At 46.8% G+C, this 21,485-nt stretch overlaps 2 protein-coding genes across 42 annotated transcripts in view; both read right to left on the bottom strand.

Annotated features, from left to right (window-relative positions):
- The window catches only part of CFAP53 (cilia and flagella associated protein 53), a 37,502-nt gene extending 30,720 nt beyond the window's left edge, over positions 1 to 6,782 (bottom strand). Inside the window, exons 1-4 of one of the 2 annotated variants that reach the window (XM_055323502.1) lie at positions 6,766 to 6,782; positions 6,410 to 6,581; positions 2,408 to 2,637; positions 1,752 to 1,925 (exon numbers count right to left, since the gene is read on the bottom strand). In XM_055323502.1, coding sequence (XP_055179477.1) covers positions 1,752 to 1,925; positions 2,408 to 2,637; positions 6,410 to 6,478 — 473 coding nt within the window. In that variant the 5' untranslated portion in view covers positions 6,479 to 6,581; positions 6,766 to 6,782. Of the gene's footprint in view, positions 1 to 1,751; positions 1,926 to 2,407; positions 2,638 to 6,409; positions 6,634 to 6,765 lie in introns of those variants that run through there. The other variant, XM_055323501.1, reaches the window with a different exon arrangement.
- On the bottom strand, positions 6,633 to 21,109 carry MBD1 (methyl-CpG binding domain protein 1). 40 transcript variants are annotated; one of them, XR_008664202.1, is made up of 18 exons: positions 20,963 to 21,109; positions 19,459 to 19,593; positions 16,700 to 16,814; positions 16,443 to 16,609; positions 16,273 to 16,355; positions 16,068 to 16,108; positions 15,552 to 15,698; positions 15,327 to 15,455; positions 15,072 to 15,146; positions 14,826 to 14,942; positions 14,676 to 14,744; positions 13,950 to 14,117; positions 13,310 to 13,609; positions 13,079 to 13,216; positions 12,591 to 12,725; positions 12,443 to 12,504; positions 9,324 to 9,618; positions 7,730 to 7,855 (listed from the first exon to the last, which is right to left on the bottom strand). XR_008664202.1 is itself a non-coding variant. In XM_055323481.1 (18 exons), exons 2-17 carry the CDS (start codon positions 19,575 to 19,577, stop codon positions 11,254 to 11,256), a joined length of 1,905 nt encoding a protein of 634 aa, XP_055179456.1. In that variant the 5' UTR covers positions 19,578 to 19,593; positions 20,963 to 21,109; the 3' UTR covers positions 9,561 to 9,618; positions 11,222 to 11,253. The 40 variants fall into 40 exon arrangements, 26 of the variants coding, with proteins under 26 accessions (XP_055179454.1, XP_055179450.1, XP_055179447.1 ...); XR_008664204.1 differs by having other exon boundaries at positions 13,079 to 13,171; XR_008664203.1 differs by having other exon boundaries at positions 13,950 to 14,114.
- Between the last annotated feature and the right edge of the window lie 376 nt (positions 21,110 to 21,485).

Raw genomic sequence — 21,485 nt, 5'->3', positions numbered from 1 at the left:
AATCTTGGGAAAACATAATCCACATGAAAAATATGAAATTGGACTATTATATATACCATTCATAAAAGCTAACTCAAAATGGATTAAAGACTTAAACATAAAACCAGAAAATATAAAACACATAAGCAAAAACATAGGTAAAAATCTCTGACATTGGTTTTGACATGATTTTTTGGATATGATACCAAAATAAACAAGTAGGACTACATCAAATTAAAAAGTTCTGCACAGGGATCCCTGGGTGGTGCAGCGGTTTAGCGCCTGCCTTTGGCCCAGGGCGCGATCCTGGAGACCCGGGATCAAATCTCACGTCGGACTCTCGGTGCGTGGAGCCTGCTTCTCCCTCTGCCTATGTCTCTGCCTCTCTCTCTCTCTCTGTGTGTGTGACTATCATAAATAAATAAAAATTAAAAAAAAATTAAAAAGAGATAAGTGATCCCTTGGCAGGCTTCTAAATCTTTAAAAAATAAAAAAATAAAAATAAAAATAAAAAGTTCTGCACACACAAAAAAAGTTCTGCACAATAAAGGAAACAACAAAGTGAAAAGGTAATAATGGGATATTTTCAAACTATGTATCTGTTAAGCTGTTAATACCTAAAATATTTAAGTAACTCATACAGCCCAGTTGCCCCCAAAAATCTGATTTTAAAATGAGCAAAGTACCTGAATAGACACTTTTCCAGAGAAGAGAGACAAATGGCCAATAATTACATGAAAACATACTTGGTCACTAATCACCAGGGAAATGCAAATCAATATCACAATGAGGTACTACCTCATTCTTGCTAGGATAGCTATTATCAAAATGACAGAGGATAACAATCATTAGGAAGATGTAGAGAAAAGGAATCCTTTGTACACTGTTTATGAGATTTTAAGTTGGTATAACTATTATGAAAAACAGTATGAAGATTCCTAAAAAAACAAAAATAGAACTACCATATGATCCTGCAATTCCACTTCTGGGCATATATTCAAAGGAAATGAAATCAGTATCTCGATATCTGCAATATAATATTCCTTGCAGCATTATTCAAAATAGTCAAGATACAGAAACATTCTAAACATCTAGTGATATGTGATAGGATAAAAAAAACCATGATATATATATATATGATATATATACACACATCTATGTACGTACATATGCATCTATATATGCATACATGCATGTGTAAGTGAATATATATACATATGTGTGTATGCACGTGTTGGTGTGTGAAATGGAATATTACTCGATATAAAAAAGAAAGAAATCCCGCCACTTAAGACAACATGGATAAACCTGGAGGACACTATACTAAGTGGGTTAAGCCAGACAGACAAAAGACAAATACTGTATTCTCATTTAATTAAAAAAAAAAAAAAGTTAAATGTGTAGAAACAGAGTAGAATGGTGGTTCCCAAGGACTGGGGGTGGGAAAAATGAGATGTTGGCCAAAGGACACAAACTTTCAGTTGTAAGACAAATAAGTTAGTTCTGGGAATCTAATGTACAGTATGGTGACTATAGACAATAATACTATTACATATTTAAAATGTGCTAATACAGTAAGTCCTAAGCATTCTCACTATACTACAACAGCAAACCCTCAGTGCCTGCATTATCCAATGATGTGTATAATTACAAGACTCAGAGGCACAACTACCATGAATACCACCTTAAGGCCATACTTTTCCATAAATTAGAATTCCTAAATCATTTTTTTTGCACCAACTTCAGTTTCTGTGTTTTTCTGATATAATTACCTGAATTGCTGGTCTAGTTTTTCAGCCACAAGATCCTGTCTCTCCTTTTCTTTCTTCTCTTTCAATAATCTTATTTTATCTCTCATTTTATCTTTTTTCTCCTCAATTGTTTCTTCTTTCAACTGCATTTCAGTAAAATACCCACTTTCTTCTGATGCTAAAAGTTCACGTAGCCTGAAACAAGTTACAAAAAAATTAAAACTGTCATGCCACCTAGACCATTTTTCTAATTGGTTTTTATTTGTTTTTATTTGATTACCAAAGCACATGCTTAATCATAAATTTTGTAAGGAAAATCTCATTGCAGTCTTCTATAAAACAAGACTAGTCCTCATTTAAAGCAATAGAGAATGACATGTGCCATATTTTATTTGATCTTGTACAAATTAGATCTATAATATACATCTTCAACAAGAGAACACAAACAAATTTTCATTAAAGTAACAGAGTATTAAATACATTCTTTTGCTTCCTATCAAATGTGGGTTATCACAAGTGAAAATCCAACAAGCAGTAGCTATTAATTTGGTAAAGCTTTGAATATCTCAGCCATGATCTATAAAATTACTATAAAAATTCACTTGATTTTTGGTCAATCTCCCATTTGGGTTTTGGGAATGTTTTATAGTCCAAAGCACTAGGTTTGTGAATCTTACTTATTTCGTCTTTCTTCAGTGTTGATAATAAAACCTTGCATGGCATCCTTGATTCTTGCTTTCACAAGACTGTCCACAAACTTGCGATCATTGTGCTGGTCCCAGTCAACTTTCAAGCGATCTCGCTCCTTTGACTTAATGGAAGCCAAAATAGCATGATGTTTCTGATGGCTGTGTTGGATTCTTTCCAGATGTTGCTCAGCCCCTTGAACTTTGGGAGGCTTGGCTCTCTGAAAACAAATACTTATCACTTAAAATTGATCCAAAATCGATAGCATGCTTTCAATTAATCATTACCTCCACCAACACTAAATCAAATTGGATGTATGAAAGTAATACATCCTGCTACAACTGCAAAGAGCTTAAGTGACTAAGGTTTAACATGTTTGAGTCTTTGAGCCTATACATAAGATGTCATCAAATCAATCTCAAATATTTCTTAAGTGCCATTTGAATAAAAGTTCACGGAGTTATAAAGTTAAAATTTTGAACAGGGCTCTAGAGATTATCTAGACAAACTCAAACATGAAGTGATTTGTCCAAGGTGCTTCAAATAGGGTGAACCTGGATAGAGCAAGAATTAGAGGTCTTCTAATTCCTGACCTTCATCTCGCCCCCCACTATCCCACATTGTTTCTCAGGGATAGACAACATAGCATCAAAATACTTTTCAACTAGAGGAGGCAACTATCTCTAACTATATAGGATATATATCACAACTCATATAACGAGTTGTGACAATAAAAAGACCTTCTACTAAGAAGGAAGGGAGGGAGGGAAGGGAAAAAAAGGAAAAGGAAAGTGGAGGAAAAACTGATAGTAAAGCTTTCTTATTTCTCTTGTGCTCAATTTAATGCAAGAGTAGTGCTCCTGACATTTTGGGGTAACTTGAATTTCTACATTTCTCTTTACACAAAATTCCACTAAAAAGTTGGAAACACACCATTTTAAATACATATTGATACATTTCATAAAATCATGTAGACAATCTCTTTCTCATTTCTGTATTCCTAGAATTGAGCATAATGCCTCACCACTGTTGCTTCCCAATGTAAAGAATAGGAGAAAAGATGGGAGGGAGGGAGGAAACAAAGGAGGGAGGAAAGGAGGAAACATTTTGGGGCAGGCTTGATGCAATTTCTGCTCCTCCTGGCGCCATCATGAAATCCAATGTCTTGAGCTTTGTATTTTCAGCCAGTTTTATCAAGTCAACCTTAGGTGAATAGCGAGACTCCAGGATGAATTGCAAGTAACAAAATTCTTAACTCATATGGCAGAAAGTCAATAGTCACAGAACACTACTGTCAGGATTACCAAAATACTAGTGTTAAAGTCTTGGTAAAGGAGTCTCCTGGGAAAAGAAAACAAACATTTGCAGATAACTTGATGAAAAGATTCAGGGTTCAAGGTACACACACACAGGTACCTAGATTTAGTTGAACAAAATATGACATGGCTGAGGTGGGTTGGAGAGAGATGATGTCAGGGATTATATTATGGTTGGGAGTTGATCTATTATCAGAATTATTTAGAGCCTAGAGCCACTCAATTAACAAACTATTCTTCTCTAATAGGTATGGCATTTTATGAATGCAGATTCAGTAATAATAAAGGAGAAAAAGGTCACAACCACACCTTGTTCAGGATTCAGGCTTCCAGTAGACATGGACTGAGAACCAAGCACCAAGGTCATCAAGAATCAATTGTATTGAGCTGTCAGAGCAGAAACCTGGTTCTGAGGTACGTTTTGACTGAAAAGATGAATGAATGGAGGTGAAGGATGGTGAGAAACCCTGAGCAGTAGCCAGGGATCAGGAAGTCCTTCAAGGCTTGGGGTATCCTGTATAGGACTCTGTGGTCAGGAAGGGCCCAGTGTCTGGAGGAGTAAGATAGGACCTAGAGTTCCCTAACAACAAGGTGATACCAATCCATGCATAGTCTTAGCATTACTCAAAATCCACAGCTTAACAGAAATAAAATGTAAAACAGATCTACAGTTTAACATTTTCTAGTAGCTGCATTTTAGAAAGCAAAAAGAAACAGGAAGTTAATTTTAATAATATATTTTATTTAACCAATATATTCAAAATATTGTCATTTCAACATGTGACTCTAGGCACATTTCAAGTGCTCAAAAGCCATGTATGGCTAGTGGCTACCATATTGGACACTGCAACTCTAAACCATGCTAAAGGCAGGAGAACATAGAATTTAATCATTACCTTGTGTTTACAAGGTCACTGAAGGCTCTGTCACTGTAACATGTTAAATTACAGTTTCTTTCTAAAGAGAGTTTATAGTTTATCTTAAAGAACAATGTTTCACAGTCTAGGTTTGATTCTGGCCTCTATCCATTACAACTGTGTGATTTTGAACAGGGTACTTGATCTCTTTGAATCTGTTTTCTCACCTGTCAAAATGAGTAAAATAAATGTGCTCCTAAAAAACTATTTTGAGAATTAAATAATTGGGTCCCTAAGCAGCACTCACCACATAACTGCTTCTTTACTTCTCCGTTACTTCAGACATTACATCATTTATTGCTTTCTCCCATAGGAATTGTTCAGCATCAAGTCTCATCTCTGGTGGCTTTAATTCTTTCCCCACCGCAACCCTGCAATCACTAACACCCATGCTTCTTACCACACTCTGACATCAGAGATGCGCAACCCTGACTTTTCCCTTTTCCTCTTTATTCTTCTGTAAGCTCAAAGTATTCAATTAGCCTGCTTCTCTCTCTGGCTTGGTGGTAATTTTTCCCCCCGTTCCTTACTGGTTCCCAAAATGAGTAATGGCACTCAAACAATAAATAGCCCAGCCCCTGGATTCTGTGTTGGGATACAGAACCTAAAGTAGATCAGTTTCTGTCCCTTAGGAAATCTGTCTATAATTACCACCTTGAACCCTACAGTCTGCAGAAGCCTCCAATCTACTCGTTTCCAGAACCAGAACCTACAGTCCTTGGACCCAGAGAAGAGGGAGCAGGTCTCTAAGTAGACTGAGAATTGCTATTTGCACTGTGGTACGTAATAAAACTGGATCCTTCATTATTCCTAGTATTTCTTCCACAAAGTACCATCACAGACAGTATAAGCACATTATTATCTACCACGTTAGCCTTTAATGTTTTTACGCATGAACAAATTGTTTCTGCAATAAGATAATAAGAACAGTAAAGCAGGGATCAGACTTTTAATGAAAAATAAACCTCCCAGGGTCAGTGTATTTACCCCTGTATCTCCCACAGTGCTGAGGACACAGCAGGGGCACAAGCAATACCTCTATAATTGCCTCGTTACACGTGAAGATTTTCTAGCCTGTAGAAACTAGTTTGCAGGAGCAAAGGAATCTAGGTGCATAGGCCAAGTGTCTGGGGTTCTGAGCAAGACCCATCAAATTGTGAAGCACAAAGCATTCTCCTGGCCTCCTACCACCCACCCCAGCATTAGAGGTAACCAGCTGTCCTCTTGCAGGCCTGCAGGGATACCTCTGTTACAGCTGAGTTGGCACAGGAAGGACACTACAACTGCTCACAACCCCTCACAATCCAATTCCCCTTCCTCCTATGATTTCCCTGGGAATGCAGGACCAGCGCAAGATCATACAGCTGAATCACCACCAGCCCAGACCCGATTTCCTGCCCCACCCCAGCCAAGCGCCCTTTCTGTGACAGCCACACCACATCACAAGGGGAGAGACCTCCTTTGGGTGTCTTGGGAGACTGAAAAGTCTCAGTATTCCAAGTGGTGATTCTACAAATGCAGCATCTAAATATAACTGATGCAAGGTGGGGGTGGGAGGGTAGAGGGTAGGGGGTTGAGAAACAAAGTACAGGAGCCAGATGAGTGGTCTTAGCTTTCCCTTTCAAAATTAAACCCCCTGCATCAGGCACCTGCTCCCCTAGAGAGCGCCCCGCGCTGGGGCCAGTTTGGGCTGGGCTGGGCCTGGAGTGCAGGGAGATGCAGAAAGCGGTAGGGTCCCGCACACACAGCCCGCGCTTACCACGATCACCACTTTGGGAGTGGGGCCCTTAACCTCCCGCTGTACGATGCCAAATCGCTGGCTGTACATTTTGAGTCCCTCGGGATGGGGGCGGCGTCCGCCAGTTTCCCAACCGTGGAGACCTGCGGGGGCCAGCTTCCGCAGTGCAGACGTCTGGTTGCCATGGTGCACCCTGCAGGGAGAGGGGCAGGTGGGAGGGGCCGAAGTCGGTCCCGTCACCATGGTGACCACAGACGCTGCTGCTGGTAACTTCCTCCCGGAGCGGAGGAGCTGAGTCTGCGCCGTCCTCACCCCGCCCTTAGCCAGGCCTCCCTTCCTCTAGAGTTCATCAGAATAGCAGAAATTAGCCTCCTTACCCCGAAGTGAAGGCGAAGATCTAATTACATCCCAACTGACTGCTATTATATCCTGAAATCGGCCTAAAAGTATGAGAAAAGTTAGTGGATCTTCTGCGGGAAGGTTACATTTTGCGGCCATTTCTAGGTGAATCTTGATGATGGTAATAATCATCACAGGACAAACCACCTTATACTTGTGTTCTTTACAGTAACTTGCAAGGTATTTCCACACATAAAACCTTTGGACCTCACAAATATCTTAGAGGGTTGGTTGATGCAGCAGGCATTATTATCCTCATTTTCCCGCTAAAACAAGGCCTGGAGAGCCTGTCTTATCAGCCCACGCAAATCAGTAATGATAAATCTATTACTAATAAAATCTTCCTACTGCATTGGGCAGAAACCAGAGCTGACTCCAGATACCCTAGAATGGGGGACAAGTCAGATGGGCTAAGAGGGCAATGACATGACCTGGCTGGGCAAAATAAAGATCAAGAGTCTGAGTTACCGTTCACAGTAAACCAGGGTCAGGACACGGATGAGAAGCGCAGGTAATGAGGCCCTGAGAATCCGTATCCGAGGAAAGGACCAGGCAACACAGCTCAGGGAACCTAGAAGGGGCCCTTGGCACAGGTGGAGCCCAGAGCGGTACTTTCTGGTCAAGACCAAGACCAAGGTCAAGACCAAGACCAGTAACTAAAAACCAATAAAGAATGACGCTTCGGTACTCTCCTTCTAAAGTGGGGGCGAGCACACACTAGCGCACAGAAAAAATTCGGAACCTAGTCAGTCACTGACATCTAACAATAACCGAAGTACATCTACTGTGTATACCGTCGCAGGGCTGTAATTTACTGTAAATTAGCATTCCTCAATCATTTGTAATCCACCCACTTCGGATTTTGTATGCGGTACGTTTCTACATTTGGATTCCGTTTCCTGAATTGCTGGTTCAGCTTTTCAGCCACAAAATAATGTCTCTTTTTTCTTTTTAATAATCTCTTTTAATAATTCTCATTTTGTCTTTTTTTTCTCCTATAATGCTTCTTCTTTCAATTGCAGTTCGGTAAAATACTCATTTTCATTTACTGCTAAGAGTTTACGTAGCCTGAAACAAACAAAAAAGAAAGAAATTAGAAGTCGTCTCGGTTCCCTGGACAGAGTCCTTGAGGGTCAGTTCCTTGATCTTCGAGTCCCACGGGCGACTGGCCCACCAGGTGGTCTGGGTGGAACTACCCCTCACACCACACCCTTGGGAAGGAAGGGAGGCAATGCAAAGGCCCTCGGTCAGGCGCGGGGTTTGGGAAAAGCAGCGGAGATACAGGAAAGCCCGTCGGGCACCCCAGAGGTCGTACAGCCCGGAGGATCCCGTTGAAATGATTTCTGCAACAGGGGAAGCTGACCCTTGGCGACACTTTGCTGACTTGAACGTCCCAGCGTCGGTCCTGAGCTCGTCCTGTCGCACCCTCAACCCTGGCGCGCCCCATAATTTAACTCCGGTTCGGTTTTGCCTGTTTTACCTCTCTTTCCTCCCAGCCCCGCCAAGGATTGGTGTCTCGGTCGGGTGGAGACCACGCCCCGGGGCCGCCCTGGCCAGGGTTGAGGGGCTGCGCGACTCCCGAGCCGGGGTGGGATGACGGTAGCCCCGGCGCCCCCTGGCGGGCCTACTCGGAGGGTGGAGGGGCGGGGCCGGGACCAAGGGCCAGCACCGTGAACCTCCGCCCTCAGCCAAGCCCCAAGGCCTAGACCAGGGATTGGCCCAAAGTCCTTGGACAGAACCTGACCTTGACTGGCCACCCACCATCCCACTTTCTGAACGTCAACATGGTTACCACCATCAAGACACTCCCCCCCGAAAACACTAAATATATGAAACAGTAAACGGGACAATAAAAATTATTTTAAAATAATTTTAAAATAGAACAGCTCAGAGATAGAAACTATTTATATTATTTCCAATTCCTATTGTGCCCCAACAAGGTTCACGCAAGGGCTGTCCTCCAACAGTTTCCTGAATTCTATATTTTCACCATTAAATTCCATGATAAAGTTGGATATCCATTCACCACTTGTAATACATACAGATGTATTTAATAAAATTGCATGGACTATATCTTTTTCATTCCTGTATCCCAGTATCAAGTACAGTGCCTACCATAGGCCAGGTTCTCAATACTTGAATGAATGACACAAAAATAGCCGAGACCAGCCAGTTTTTTCTGGGTGGGCTTGACAGTATCTCTGTACTTGCTGGGGTCACCATGAAATCCATGGTCTTCAGCTTTGCATTTTCAGCAACGTAGCTTTATCAAGTTATCCTCAGGTGAGCAGTGAGACCCTTGGGAGCTGATTCATGGCAGGGTGGCTTTGTAATGTGTCACCTTGACTAGGCTACATTTCCCAGAACTCCCTTCCCAGTATGCTTCCGGTTAGGATGGGCCACAAGAGACATTTTGCATGGTAATTGGAGGACAGAAGTGAAGCAGCAGCATACTGTTTTTACACTCGGAAGGTTGGTGCAGGCGCACCAGGCACTGTTGCAGTTCACACATGTTGTCACTTATCTGCTGGCTCACCTCGTTGGGTGTGGGCAGCAGTGAGGCCTGCAGCCAGGCCTGCAGCTGCTCCACTTTCCCTGGGATCTTCCTTCAGCTTCTCTAATTCCTGGGCCAGATGAGTATTTAACTCTGTGATGAAGGGCACCAGCTTCTTCTGCAGGACACCCACATCATCGAAGTTGGAGGTGGTGAGACACTGACATGGCTTCTAGGCCATCCTCGCTGGTTCCAGCTCGTTCTCGTGCACGCCAAAGTGTCCTCCATCTCCCACACTTTACATCCATCTTCCCTTCCCGATTGCCTGCCCTGCAGACTTCAAGCTCCAGCATTAGATGCAAAGACAACAGCCTTACAGAGACTGTTTAATCAGCTCCCACTACTGCATAAGCTCAAATCCCTGTAAGTCCCTTAAAATATACATATATATATATAATCTTTATATCAGTGGTGTTTTTCCGATTGTACTGTGATACACACTGTAACCAGGCTCTTAGAGGAGTCTGAATGCCAATCAAATAAATTTCATTTAGGACATCATAGAATACTAGTGTTGGATGGCTGGGTTCTGAGGAGAGCAAAAACAATGATCAGAAAATTACCCAGTCTCGACTCTGGCTCAAAAACGTAAGACAAAGGAAGGGCCAGAAGAGGGTAGCAAAAAGGGTTAACGGTGAGGAAATGTCTAGTCTACATTCTCTAAAGCTACAAGGCTGGGACTAGAGTAGGGCAGGGGAGATACAAAGGCTACAAAATTTAAGCAGCATGCACTCAGTCATAGTCCTGTAAAGCTGACTATATAATGAACCCCAGGTCTAAACTTTTTGGCACTTTATAAAGAACTGGGAAGTGAGGCAGGGCTGAGTCAAGACGCCCTTATGCAGGACTCCTAGTTGAAGAGGGACCGAGGGCAGAAACCAAATGCAAAAGTCATCAAGGGGTAGGGAAGGCAAGTTGTCAGCAAAGATGAGCCAGGCAGGCAGCTTTACTTCCGAAGACTGCTTTGGCTGAGAATGAGGGCAACAAGCAAAATGGACAGTGAACCCTGGGGAAGGACATCCTTTAGTGTTTTGAGAATTATGCAACATCCAAGGCCTCACAAGAACCCACCAGTCTCTTGAATGCATGGGTGCTGTGACAAAGTGACCCCAACCACACAGCCTTGGCATACCCTAAAACCATGCTAAAGGCAGCAATGTAAGAGATTTGTTCTGTTTAGTGACCCACCTTGCGTTCAAGGTCACTGGAAACTTCTGTGACTATAATATTACACATTATCGTATTTGGATTACAGCTTAGTTTGGTGGCTTAAAGAACAAAGTTGAAAAACTTGGGTTTTATTGTCTAGGCTTACTGATACTAGCTGTCTGACACTGGATAAATTATTTGAGTGTTTTCCCATATGCAAAAATGGGCAAAAATCATGGTTCCTAAAAAGATTTGAGTTTTAAATAAATTAGATCAGTAGAAGGAACTAACCAAATAGCAGTTCCTTTCGATTTATTCACATTACATTTTCCAATGCTGTCTCTCTGAGGAAATGGAAATGTTCAAAAACACTGCCAGGTCTCATTCAGAAGCCACTGAAAAATTATTTACGAAGATGGCTTGTACAGGCTCTTTTCTGGTGACTTTTACATCCCCTCTTCACTCCACAGATCCCCCACCTGTAATATCCACACTTATCACAGTCAAGCTCCTGGGATTTGCACCAGTTGGAGCAGATGCAACAACTTTCTAGTCTTTCTCTTCCTTTCCTGCTTACTTTCCTCTATTAGCTCGTAGTACTGAATAGGCCAGCTTCTCTGTTTTGCTGTAGGTTTTTCAAGTTCCTATTGAATCCTACATAAGACCCCTTGGTCTACGGTCCAGCCTGAGTAGATCAGTGTTCTCTCATAAAGCCAGTCTGTAAATATCACCTTGAATCCTAAAGTCTGCAGAAGCCTCCAGTCTACTGCTTTCTAGCTCCAGGTTTTTTAAGGTCCTTGGACCTAGAGAAGAGGGAGCAGGTCTGTATGTTGAATGAAGTTTGCTCTTTGCAAAATGGAGCATCACAAAACCATTTCCTAGTATTCTGTGCCCACCATTGATTTCCCCGTAATTATCCTTCATCTATCTTCTCGCTTCTAAAATATTCCACTATAAACAACCTAAGACATTGTTATCTTCTCCATTAACGTGTAACAATTTCACACAGAGGGAAATTATTTCCTTAGATAATAAGCTCCCTGAAAGCAGGGTTCCATGTCTCCTGAAGGGTCATTGTATTCACCACTGTATCTCTCACACTGCAGTGTACCTAGCAGGTACTCCATTAATACCTCTGGTATTGCCCAAGGCAGATGGAGTTTCTGGCCTGCATGACTAGTTTGTGGGAACAAAGGAATCTAGGTGCCTAGGCCAACAGCTTATGTTGCCTGTGTCTCAGCCTATGTGCACAGCCTGTGATCAATCTGCAAGAAGTAGCATTCCCCTGTCCTCCTCCCACCAGCCCTGCCCTTAGGGGCAGCTATCCTTCATCCTATTGCCAGGTCTGCAGCGACAGTTCTATGCAGCACCTAAAACTGTTAATAACCTCAGTAGGCTCAGGAAAGGCTCACAAAACATAGCCCAATCCTGTCCACAAAGGCTGTTCCAGAAGGTGGAGAACTAGCCTGAGATTTCACAGTTGCATGTGGACCCAGATCAGAGGCAGTCACAGGACCCAGATCTACTGCCTATCCACCACTGTCCAGCCCATCTGTCATCTCTTGGAGACTCCAGAGACCTTCAAGACCCCAAATGATGATTTTCTGAATAAAAATTTATATATTAAAACTGACCCCTTCTGGATTTTCTTAGGAAGCTGTGGACCAGGCTTTTATCTCTTTCTTTCAAATCTCATCGCAGGGCACCAAGTCCTCACCCTCTACTGACCCCTGTTCCCCTGCCACCCCCACCCCTACCTCCCCACATACCCAAGGAAAGCCCTGACTTGAACCTCAGGAAAAATCTCTAGGGTTCTGCACACAACCCCTCACTGCTCATGATCATCACAGTGATATGAGCATCACACCAAATTACTGATTCTACTTTTAAAACTCAGGGCCCATGTGTGACCAGCACCAACCACATACCACCCCTCATTGTGCGGGGCACACCTTGGCAACCAGACTGCTGTGTCCCGGAGGCGGGTTCCACCCAGGCTGAAAATCTCCGTGATCTGGGAAAGAATTAACATCATGGGTCATCATGGCCAATGAGGCTAAAGCAGGGTCAGGGCAGGGTGAAGTGTCCCCCAGCACTGACCACGGGTGTGCCAGCCCCTCCTGCCTCCTCCTCTGGGGCCGAGTCAGAGGCGGAATCATCCTTGTTCTCTTCCTCCTTGTCCTCCTCAGGGTCCAGTGGCTCTTGCTTCACAGGTGGCAGGCCTGGGTCTACTGCCTGGGGGAGGTGGGAAACAGGCAGGAGTCAGCAGGGCAGGGTGGGCCTAAGGAAAGAGTCTCTCATCAGCCAACCTGTCAGTGTACTGACAAATTCCACTCTGTCACACTTCAGACCAGAAAATCCATCTCTCAGCCTATAAACCTTTCCCATTCCTCAGAGAATTCCATTTTTCTGTTAGCTGGACAGCAAAGCAGGCAAAGTTAGTTGCCTGGGGAGGGTGGGACATCTGTCAGACAGGTGGGGTAATTTTATGGTGAGGCTGCAATCAGCACATCTACTGCTCTGCTCCAAGAACCAGCATCACGGCTCACCATCACTCGGCTCACAGACCACCCATCACTGACCCCCACCTTGCTGGGGCAGCCAGACAGCAATACAGGAGAAGTCAGGATGGCTGTGCCCGGTGTCCAGTCTTCCTGGGCATCCGCCTTCTCTTGCTTCACCTGGGGTAAGGCCACAACCCAACTCAGGCCAGGGCACTGGGCCTCCTGTGTGAAGGAGGATTGCAGCAGACTTGGTCCCAGCTTTCTGGCACAAGGCTGGGTAGGGCTGGGAAGGGCAGGATAAGATGAGACCCTCACCTGCAACAGGGCTTCTGTGGAAGTTGCAGCAGGGCCAGGCACCTGCACAGGACTGCCTGCACCTTCCCGTAAGAACACAAGGTCGGTGCCAGGTGGGGGGAGCACAAAGCCACTGTCCGTTTCCTGTTTCACTGGAGTCTGGGCACAGCCTGATCGGGCTGTGGGTGTAGTCAAGGAGGTCTTCAGTATCTGACCCAGACGAGGCCGTCGAGTAGAACCAGGTCTCTTTCGACGAGAGTAAGATGGTGGTGGCCCTGCCCCATCCTCAGATCCTGCCCAGACGCTAGGCAGCAGCCGCTTCTGAAGAAAGACAGGATATTATGGCCACCTGGTGCGATGACCAACTATACCACCCTGTCCTGACAAATGTGCCTGCGGGTGCTCATTAGTGCTGGCATAGAATCTGCTTACCCATGAGGCCCTCATCATCGAGCCTGCTGGTCTCCTGTTAGCAATGCCACTGACATCCAGATCCTTCATTTGCCAATCTTTGGCTGAACCTATTGCCCCGCCTACTCCTCTGAAGACACAGAACCCAACTGGACTGCCCCACTCAGCTGCCAGACCTACCCACCACTCCCAGGCACTGGAGGCCCTGGATCAACTTGGCCCACCCACCAACCTATCCTGCCCCACCCACCATGGCAAACTGTAGGCATTGGCGCCAACGACACTTCTGGCGCTTCTGGTTGTTGCCCCCAAATTTGGGCTTGTCACAGCAGAAGTCGCAGTGACCACAGTCCATCCGGCGTAGGCAGGCGGCACAGGCCCCACACTTGCGGTTCTGCCGGCGGTTTGTGTAAGGCTGCTGGGGGACAGGCAAAAGGAGGGTGCTATTACTGACAGTGCTGTTCCTGTTGCTCCTTCACTAGCCCCAACGGAGGAAACAGGCTGTGCGTTGGTCTTAGTCACACCTCAGCATCTGCGAGTCCAACACCAGGCACTATCACTGTACTGGATAGTGCCCAGTACTGTCAGGATGGTGGCTGCTCCAACACAGTATCTGTCACGTCATCTGCTAGACCAATGGCTATTAAGACAATGTCTCTGACCCCCATTTCCAGCAGAATTTTGCTGACCCTCTGTAGCTGCCTCCATTGTGCCTGCTGTACTTGCTCAGCCTATGTGAAATCCATTCACTATGCTATCAGCCCCACCAGAGTTGATTTATCTGACCGTTAAGTACTGTTGCTGCACCTGTCGATCCCATGTTAGTCCCTCCCCCACTGTCTGCTCACCCCATACTAGTACCCGTTACTGTGCCTTGCTGTTCCCCTATCAGGCCCATTGCAGCAGCTGCTTCTTTGGGCTTAACCAAGTGCCCTGGGAGGGTCTAGGCTTGTCCAGGTAGGGTGGGGCCACTCACTAGCTCGTCCTCGTCTACACAGTAATAGATGAACTCGGCAGGTGGCGAGGGGGCCAGGGCTCTGGGGTGCTGCAGAGGCAAATGGGGGGGTCAGGGCAAGTACTGGGTAAGGATAAGGTTGTGCCTTCCCCCTGCCCACCAGGGCCTCACCAGCTCTGGGGACTCTGGAGGCCGTGATGGGGGAACTGGAGGCAGTGGCTGGGTTCGGGGGCGCCGCCGGGCAGCCATCTTGGAGTCACAGCCTCCTCTACGGCGGCTACGTTTACCCTGGGAGAAAGTAAGAACATAGTTTAGGCTTGGTGCCATCAGCAGACACAAAACCCCACCACCACCCCTAAGAGGAGTGCAGAAAGCATGCATGGTACAAGAAGGCAGAATGTGCGGTGTAGCACTCACAGCAGGGGGAGCCACAGCTAGGGGAGGACGCCGTTGACATCGCTGATGGTGGCGACGGAGACGGTGGGCAAGGTGCTGGCAGACAGGGGCAGGTAGGTGGGGCCAGGAAAGAGAGCATGGGGTAGGGGAAAAAAGAAGACATGAGGTGGGCAAGGTTGGGAGGAAGCAGCAGCAGCAGCAGCAGCAACTTTAATAGCAAAATGAGTCCTGCCTCAGCCCTGCCGTACCAGCACTGGCCCCTCCAGCCTAACTCACCCGTAAGCAGCGCCGCTGGACGCACCTCCACTGGCGCCTGAGACCAGGGCGGGGAGGGCGAAGGCAGACTCGACAACGGCCACAGTCCTCTCGTGTCTGACAGCCCCGGCACACTCCACACCCTCGGCTCTGTTGGTGGGTGGCAGAGGCATGATGTGTGGGGCCAGAGCCATGAAACCCAGGGGACAGGCTGAGCCTCGGGCTCACCCCACCTGCCCAACTCACCCTTTCCACAATCCGGAGGCACCGTCTCCGCTCACATTTGCAGAACAGCCCCGAGGCCACCTCATGCGGCAGCTGCAGAAGGCAGGTGGAGCAGGCCCCGCAGTCCTCGGTTACCTGGCAGGCCGCACACTCCCCGCAGCCCACACGCTGCCAGGAATGGGGGGGGGCGAGGTCACAGGCCCAGACAGAGTAGCTCTAGGTGTCCTGTCCCTTACATGTCTGTTATTAACTCCCACTGACACATCTAGTAGTCCAACGCTTGCCTCACCACTGTATCTGGCAACTGATTAGCTGCCATCAGAGGCCAACTCCAATGTCTACCTGTGCCCTATTAACTTCATCACTGAATCTACTGACACTTCACTAACCCCTACTATCTGCTGACCATAAAACTAGCTTCCTACAAAATGACTCTGACACCCTGCAGCCTCATAGCCATTCCTTCAGATCCTCCACAAGCCCTCATCACATCCTGCTCCAACACACACTTGTGAAGAGGACGCAGGTTGTGCTTACCTTAAACATCCTTTGCTCCCTATTGAAAGCAATTCTCTGTGCTGGAAAGGAAAAAAGAGAGGTAGACAAGGAGTATCAGATATCTAACTTCCCCAAGTGCTGCTGCTCTGACACTCACCATTCAACCTCCAGCCTGACCATGGTGTCCTAGCCTGACATCAGGCCTGCTCCACTCCTGTCTCCCAGGGCCCTGGGGGCCACTCACCTCGGCAGTCCTTGCATAACGTCTTGAGCCGCTGTCTTCGGGTACCATCTCCTGAGAAGCTGATTCCACAGTTTTCACAGCACCTGGAATGGGAAACATGGGTGTGGGGCTCTAAGTGCACCCCCAAACACAATCCTCACCCTCTTGGCTCACTTTGGGCCAACACTCACCCAGGTGCAGGGAGTGAAGCTAGAGCTGTGTCAGCAACAGCCTTGGTCTCATCTCCTGGGGCCTCCTTCCTGACTTCACCCTTCTGGGGTCCAACCTGACGTTTCTGAGTTTTGGCTGGCCGTGAAGGCTTTTTCCGCTTCCTGCCAGGGACATCTAAGGACGGGGCCTGCAGGTGAGACGGAAAGAAGGAAGACATCAGTGGGTGGGTGTTGGGTGCTCAGTCACCTCTATCTGGGTACCCCACATTGTGTAGTACCTTAGGGGCTGGATAGCACAGAATGCCTTGTTTGAAGTCGAAGAGGGTGAGGTCACACGCAGGGCCCAGGTATCGGGTCAGCTCAACTTTGCTTCGGATCCTGTCTCCTGTGGGGCTGGGGATGGGCCAGGATGGATTGGTACCCAGGTGGAGCCATGGCCACTCCACCCACACAACCCTCCCACTGGGCTGGTAAAAGGCCTGCAAGGCTGGCAAGGGATACAGGAGGCAGCTTGGGATTAGCCTGTAAGCCCTGACCAGGTCTTACCCCCACTACACCTGCATAGCAGAAATATAAAATGTGTATAAATAGCAGCACATATGCAAACATAAATAAACAATGCAAACGCCAACAGATGTTTATAAAGTATGCTAATTATACTCTACAGGAACAAGAGTAACTACAGATAAAAATACCAACCTGCTAAGTTATGTATAAAAGTGTTAGTGTTACAAAAGCAAAAAAGAAACCACTGTTTAAAAGTATATACACAAATAAATGAGCAGGTAAATATACAAACAAATACATGCTTGAGCAACAAATGCCAACTACATAAAAACAAAGTAGGGACAACCAGTATTGAGAGAGAATATTCCACAGGTCTGTAGCATTTTTGCATATCTTGCAAGAGAAACACTAATAGTCCTTTGTTATGAACTATCTTCTCAAGGATGTTTGTACAGCAAACAGCCTTGGAAGATAAAAGATACGTTCTCCTTCCAGAGCAAAGGGAAGGCATCCTTACTATCCCAACATTCTAAAAGACTGATTTCCTTAAACTCAGGGTTCCTGTCCTACAGTCCAATGCATGGGCAGATACTACTTAGCCCTCTTCACATCACGCTATGGGAACTGGAGTTTGGTAAACTGACACGAAAAAATGACATTCTGGGTACTGCTGTCCTGTGAGTAATAAACTATCTTTCATCTCTGACCCAAGAGTCTCTCATATATCCTACCAGCATCCACAAAACTGTAACATACTTGTTATCATGCCCTAATTAGGAATAAAACCTCCAATCTTTTATGGTTTTTGATGCCTGTACTTACAAGTATAAATTTTTGACAAGTTTCTTTTTTATTTTAAGATTTTATTTATTCATGAGAAACACAGAGAGGGATCCCTGGGTGGCGCAGCGGTTGAGCGCCTGCCTTTGGCCCAGGGCGCGATCCTGGAGACCCGGGATCGGGTCCCACGTCGGGCTCCCGGTGCATGGAGCCTGCTTGTGTCTCTGCCCCTCTCTCTCTCTGTGTGTGTGTGTGTGTGTGTGTGTGTGTGTGTGTGTGTGACTGTCATAGATAAATAAAAATTAAAAAAAAAAAAAAAAAAGAAGAAACACAGAGAGAGAGGCAGGGACATGGGCCGAGGAGAAGCAGGCTCCCGGTGGGGAGGCCAATGCAGGACCTTGGGACCCCGAGATGATGCTCAACCACGAGCCACCCAGGCATCCCAAATTTTGACAGTTTCATACAAGTTGTGAATATGTGAATAAACACACAATTAAGTACGAACAAACAATTATATTTATGATTTTACTATATTTCTCCAGGAAAACAGCACCTCAGATACAAAAAAAGTTCAGGAAGAGTACAGAAAATTCAGTAACTGTATCATTAGCATTTCGTAAAAACGCTTAGATCCTTATACGTAAATCCCTTATAAATATGTATATTTACATATTTATAGCCGATTCTCATTCATGAAATGTTTTATAAAGTCACATTGAACACATGAATTAGTGAATATAGAATCTTGGCTCCTAGTGAAACTACAGTTTAGATTCCTGAGAGCCTCAGGTGACATTTCTTTCAACTGATTTTCTGTCAACTGATTCTGTGTAACCTTGTCTTATGTATGGCCTTCGAATGATTTAAAGCCAGGAGCTTTGGAGTACTGTTATATAGATACTTTTACCAAGGTACTTATAAAATAAGCCAGTCTCATCAGTTATTGAAAACGTATTCTTCTATGTGACACTTTTCCCATATAACACTTATTATTTTTAAAATTCGTCTGCAAATTCTCAATCTCCAGAACCTACCTTGTAAGCCAATTTAAACTTTTTTCACAATCTCACCTGTTGAAATGTGTGAGCCAGTCAGCACCAGCTGAGATAAATTTAACATTTTCCTAACCAGGGGTAACACAATCGTCAACGTCATTGGCCTTAAGCCTCTCACACTGTCCACTACACTGTTACTGGTCATTGCCTTATGGATCTTCAAGTTTAGCCCACCTATTCCTTAGCTCCATTATGTATTATACAAATTACTTTAGCACTTTCCAGAAACTGGAAATCAGACAAATTAGAAAATTTCCCTTTTTCTAGATGTACCACATTTTTGATTCATTAACATTGTAGTCACACCTAATAGTACTACAATTCACACCTGAAATTTATTTAATGTGTACTTTCTCCTCGAAGCACATCACATTTTTCTCCTTAAAGTCCATCACAGACTTCTTGCACTAAGAACACTAGACAGCACTGCAGCACCTCAGCTGGGAATGCGTGTTTTAGGCAACTTAGATTTTTTGCTGTTCTGTGCAGGTCTATGAAAGACTGTGAAGTACAGGAAATATGGGCTTTAAGGGTACAAATTTTAGTGAGTAGGCAATTTGCAAACATGGAATCTACAAATAAGAATTGACTATACATGCGTAATTTTAACCCACCCACAAAATTAGCCACACCTAATTTCACCCTGCCTAAGCGGGTTCAGCCCTACCTATGACCATCCACAACCCACCCAGTACCTCTGGTAATAGGTGTCTGAGCGTCCACAGGTGGCACCTGATTTTCGAAAGACCTCACGGCGCTTCCAGCCAGGGCCCAAGGCTGGGCAATCCAGCCAGTCCTCAGCCATGGGGGCCATGGGAAGGAGCAGCGGCCTGCAACAGGGAGGGCATGGTGGAGAAAACTGAGGCTCTAGGAGAGAACATGCTGTGCTCTAGCCACACCAACAGCTGCTATTTACTAATGCCCCTCCCACGCCGGGTCCCTACCACAGGCAACCCGTCAATACGATAGAGAAAATCCCCCGTCTCACCTCATTCTTCCATGTCCTGGGCCCAGAGGCTTGTCGTTCCTCCCCTTCCCGACCTGGCAGCCCCACTTTTAAGTTAACAGGCCGTATCCTCAACCCAAAGCTCCTCATTCCTTACTCCATGTCCTGATCCCCACCTCTTCCTCATCTTCAGCCTGAGAGCCCATCCCTTTTCCCCTCTGCCAACCTAGGAACCTGTCATTCGTCTCAAGAGACATGGTCTTTGACCTACTGGTGTTGACACCTCCCCTGAGGGTTCACCCTGAACCATCCATGCTCCCCATTATCAGTCCGAGAGGCCCCATCCCGCTCATCCTCAGGCCAAGGTCCCAGGACTGTCCCTCGGTGCCCTAACCTCGCATTCACTCCCCTGGTTGGCCCAGGAGTGCCCAAGTCCTCTCTCAGTCCTGTAGCTCTCCCATTCCTTCCCTCCTTCCCTTTCTGATGTCCTCTTGTCATGCCGCTGCCTCAGTTTCCTGTGTCCTCTGCCCGAGAGCCCCAGCTTCTCCCCTCTTTATCCTCTCATTCCTTCTGTTCCTCAGCCTGAACGCAGCCTCCTCCTTTTCCCTGTAAGCGTCTTGAGCCACAAGTCTTCACCCACCTCCATCCCCAGACCTTATTCATCTCGTCTTCAGCTGTTTCTTCACTCCTCCCCGTCGGTGTCCCTTGCTCTCCTGTCCGCTGACACTCTCAGAGACCCGATTCCCCCCCTCAGCCCTCTGAAGCCACCCCCCAATCCTCCCTGTTCTTGTCCCAGGATCGTGCCATCCCCACCTCGGCGTTCAGAACCCCTATTCCTTCTCCTTCTCCATATGAGCCCCCCCGTCGCTCCTCTTCGGCATCCGAGTGCCCCTGTTTCTTCCCGTCATCAACCTGAGAGCCCTTCATGTCTCCCTCTCAGCGTTCTAAACCCCCATTTCTCACTCCTTAACCCCGAAGGCACCGAGATCGCTCCTCGGCGTTCGGATCCTTCTCCGCTCCTCTCCGTCCTCGTCCAGACTCCCGACACGTCCACCTATCGGCACTCTGAGCCCCATTCCTCTTCGTCCTCAGCCAAAACCTCCCCGTTCCTCCCCGTCAGTATTCCGACGCCGCCATTCCTCCCACTCATCGGCCTGAGGGCCCTTCATTCCTCTCCGTCAGCGTTCTGAGCCTCAATGCTTCCCTACCCGACGCCTGAGCGCTCTCCACTTCCACCCCCACAACTGTCTCACCAGCTTGGCACCGGGCCGGTAGCTTCCGCCGCTCTAGGTCCGTGGACCCATGGCGAGGGTCCCGCCTGTGACTCCCGCCTTGCCCTGCTCTTCTTCCTCCTCCGCAGACGCTTCCTCTGAAGCTGTAGCTGTCGCTGCCGCGGCCGTTCGTTGCTCCCGGAACCGGAAACCCGCCTCTAGGGCCCCGCCCCCCCCCGAGACGACGCCTGCGCGCTAATGCCCCTCCAGCGCTTGCCCTTAGTGGGGAGGGCCCCACGCCTGCGCGCTTAGTCTCACCGCGGCGCGCGCCTCTTGCCTGGGCCCTACTGCGCTTGCGCCCTGACATCTGGCCTCAGCTCGCACCGCCCCCTCTTCCCCCCTCCCCCCCGGAGTCGTTCAGCCCCGGGCGCCTCGCTTCGCCAACCGGCACTTTCTCCCCACTCCGCCCACTTGGCTTGCGCCTGCGCTCTCCCAACCGAAGGGGGCGTGGGGGGGGGCGCTACGCTATTTGCCTGGCCGTCTCCACCCGGGGTAGTTGGAGGGA

This window comes from Nyctereutes procyonoides, unplaced genomic scaffold, assembly GCF_905146905.1.
Source record: "Nyctereutes procyonoides isolate TBG_1078 unplaced genomic scaffold, NYPRO_anot_genome, whole genome shotgun sequence".
Taxonomy (NCBI): Eukaryota; Metazoa; Chordata; class Mammalia; order Carnivora; family Canidae; genus Nyctereutes; species Nyctereutes procyonoides.
Note: the sequence above shows the minus strand (reverse complement) of the source record. Positions and strands in the feature narration are given on the sequence as shown.

Coding starts and splice junctions, on each gene's coding strand:
- MBD1 (XM_055323472.1), bottom strand. CDS start 19,577: ATGGCCCCCATGGCTGAGGACTGGCTGGATTGCCCAGCCTTGGGCCCT. Junction 16,356..16,442: donor GCTTCACTCCCTGCACCTGG/GTGAGTGTTGGC, acceptor TTCCCATTCCAG/GTGCTGTGAAAACTGTGGAA. Junction 15,147..15,326: donor TCCAGCGGCGCTGCTTACGG/GTGAGTTAGGCT, acceptor CCTGTCTGCCAG/CACCTTGCCCACCGTCTCCG.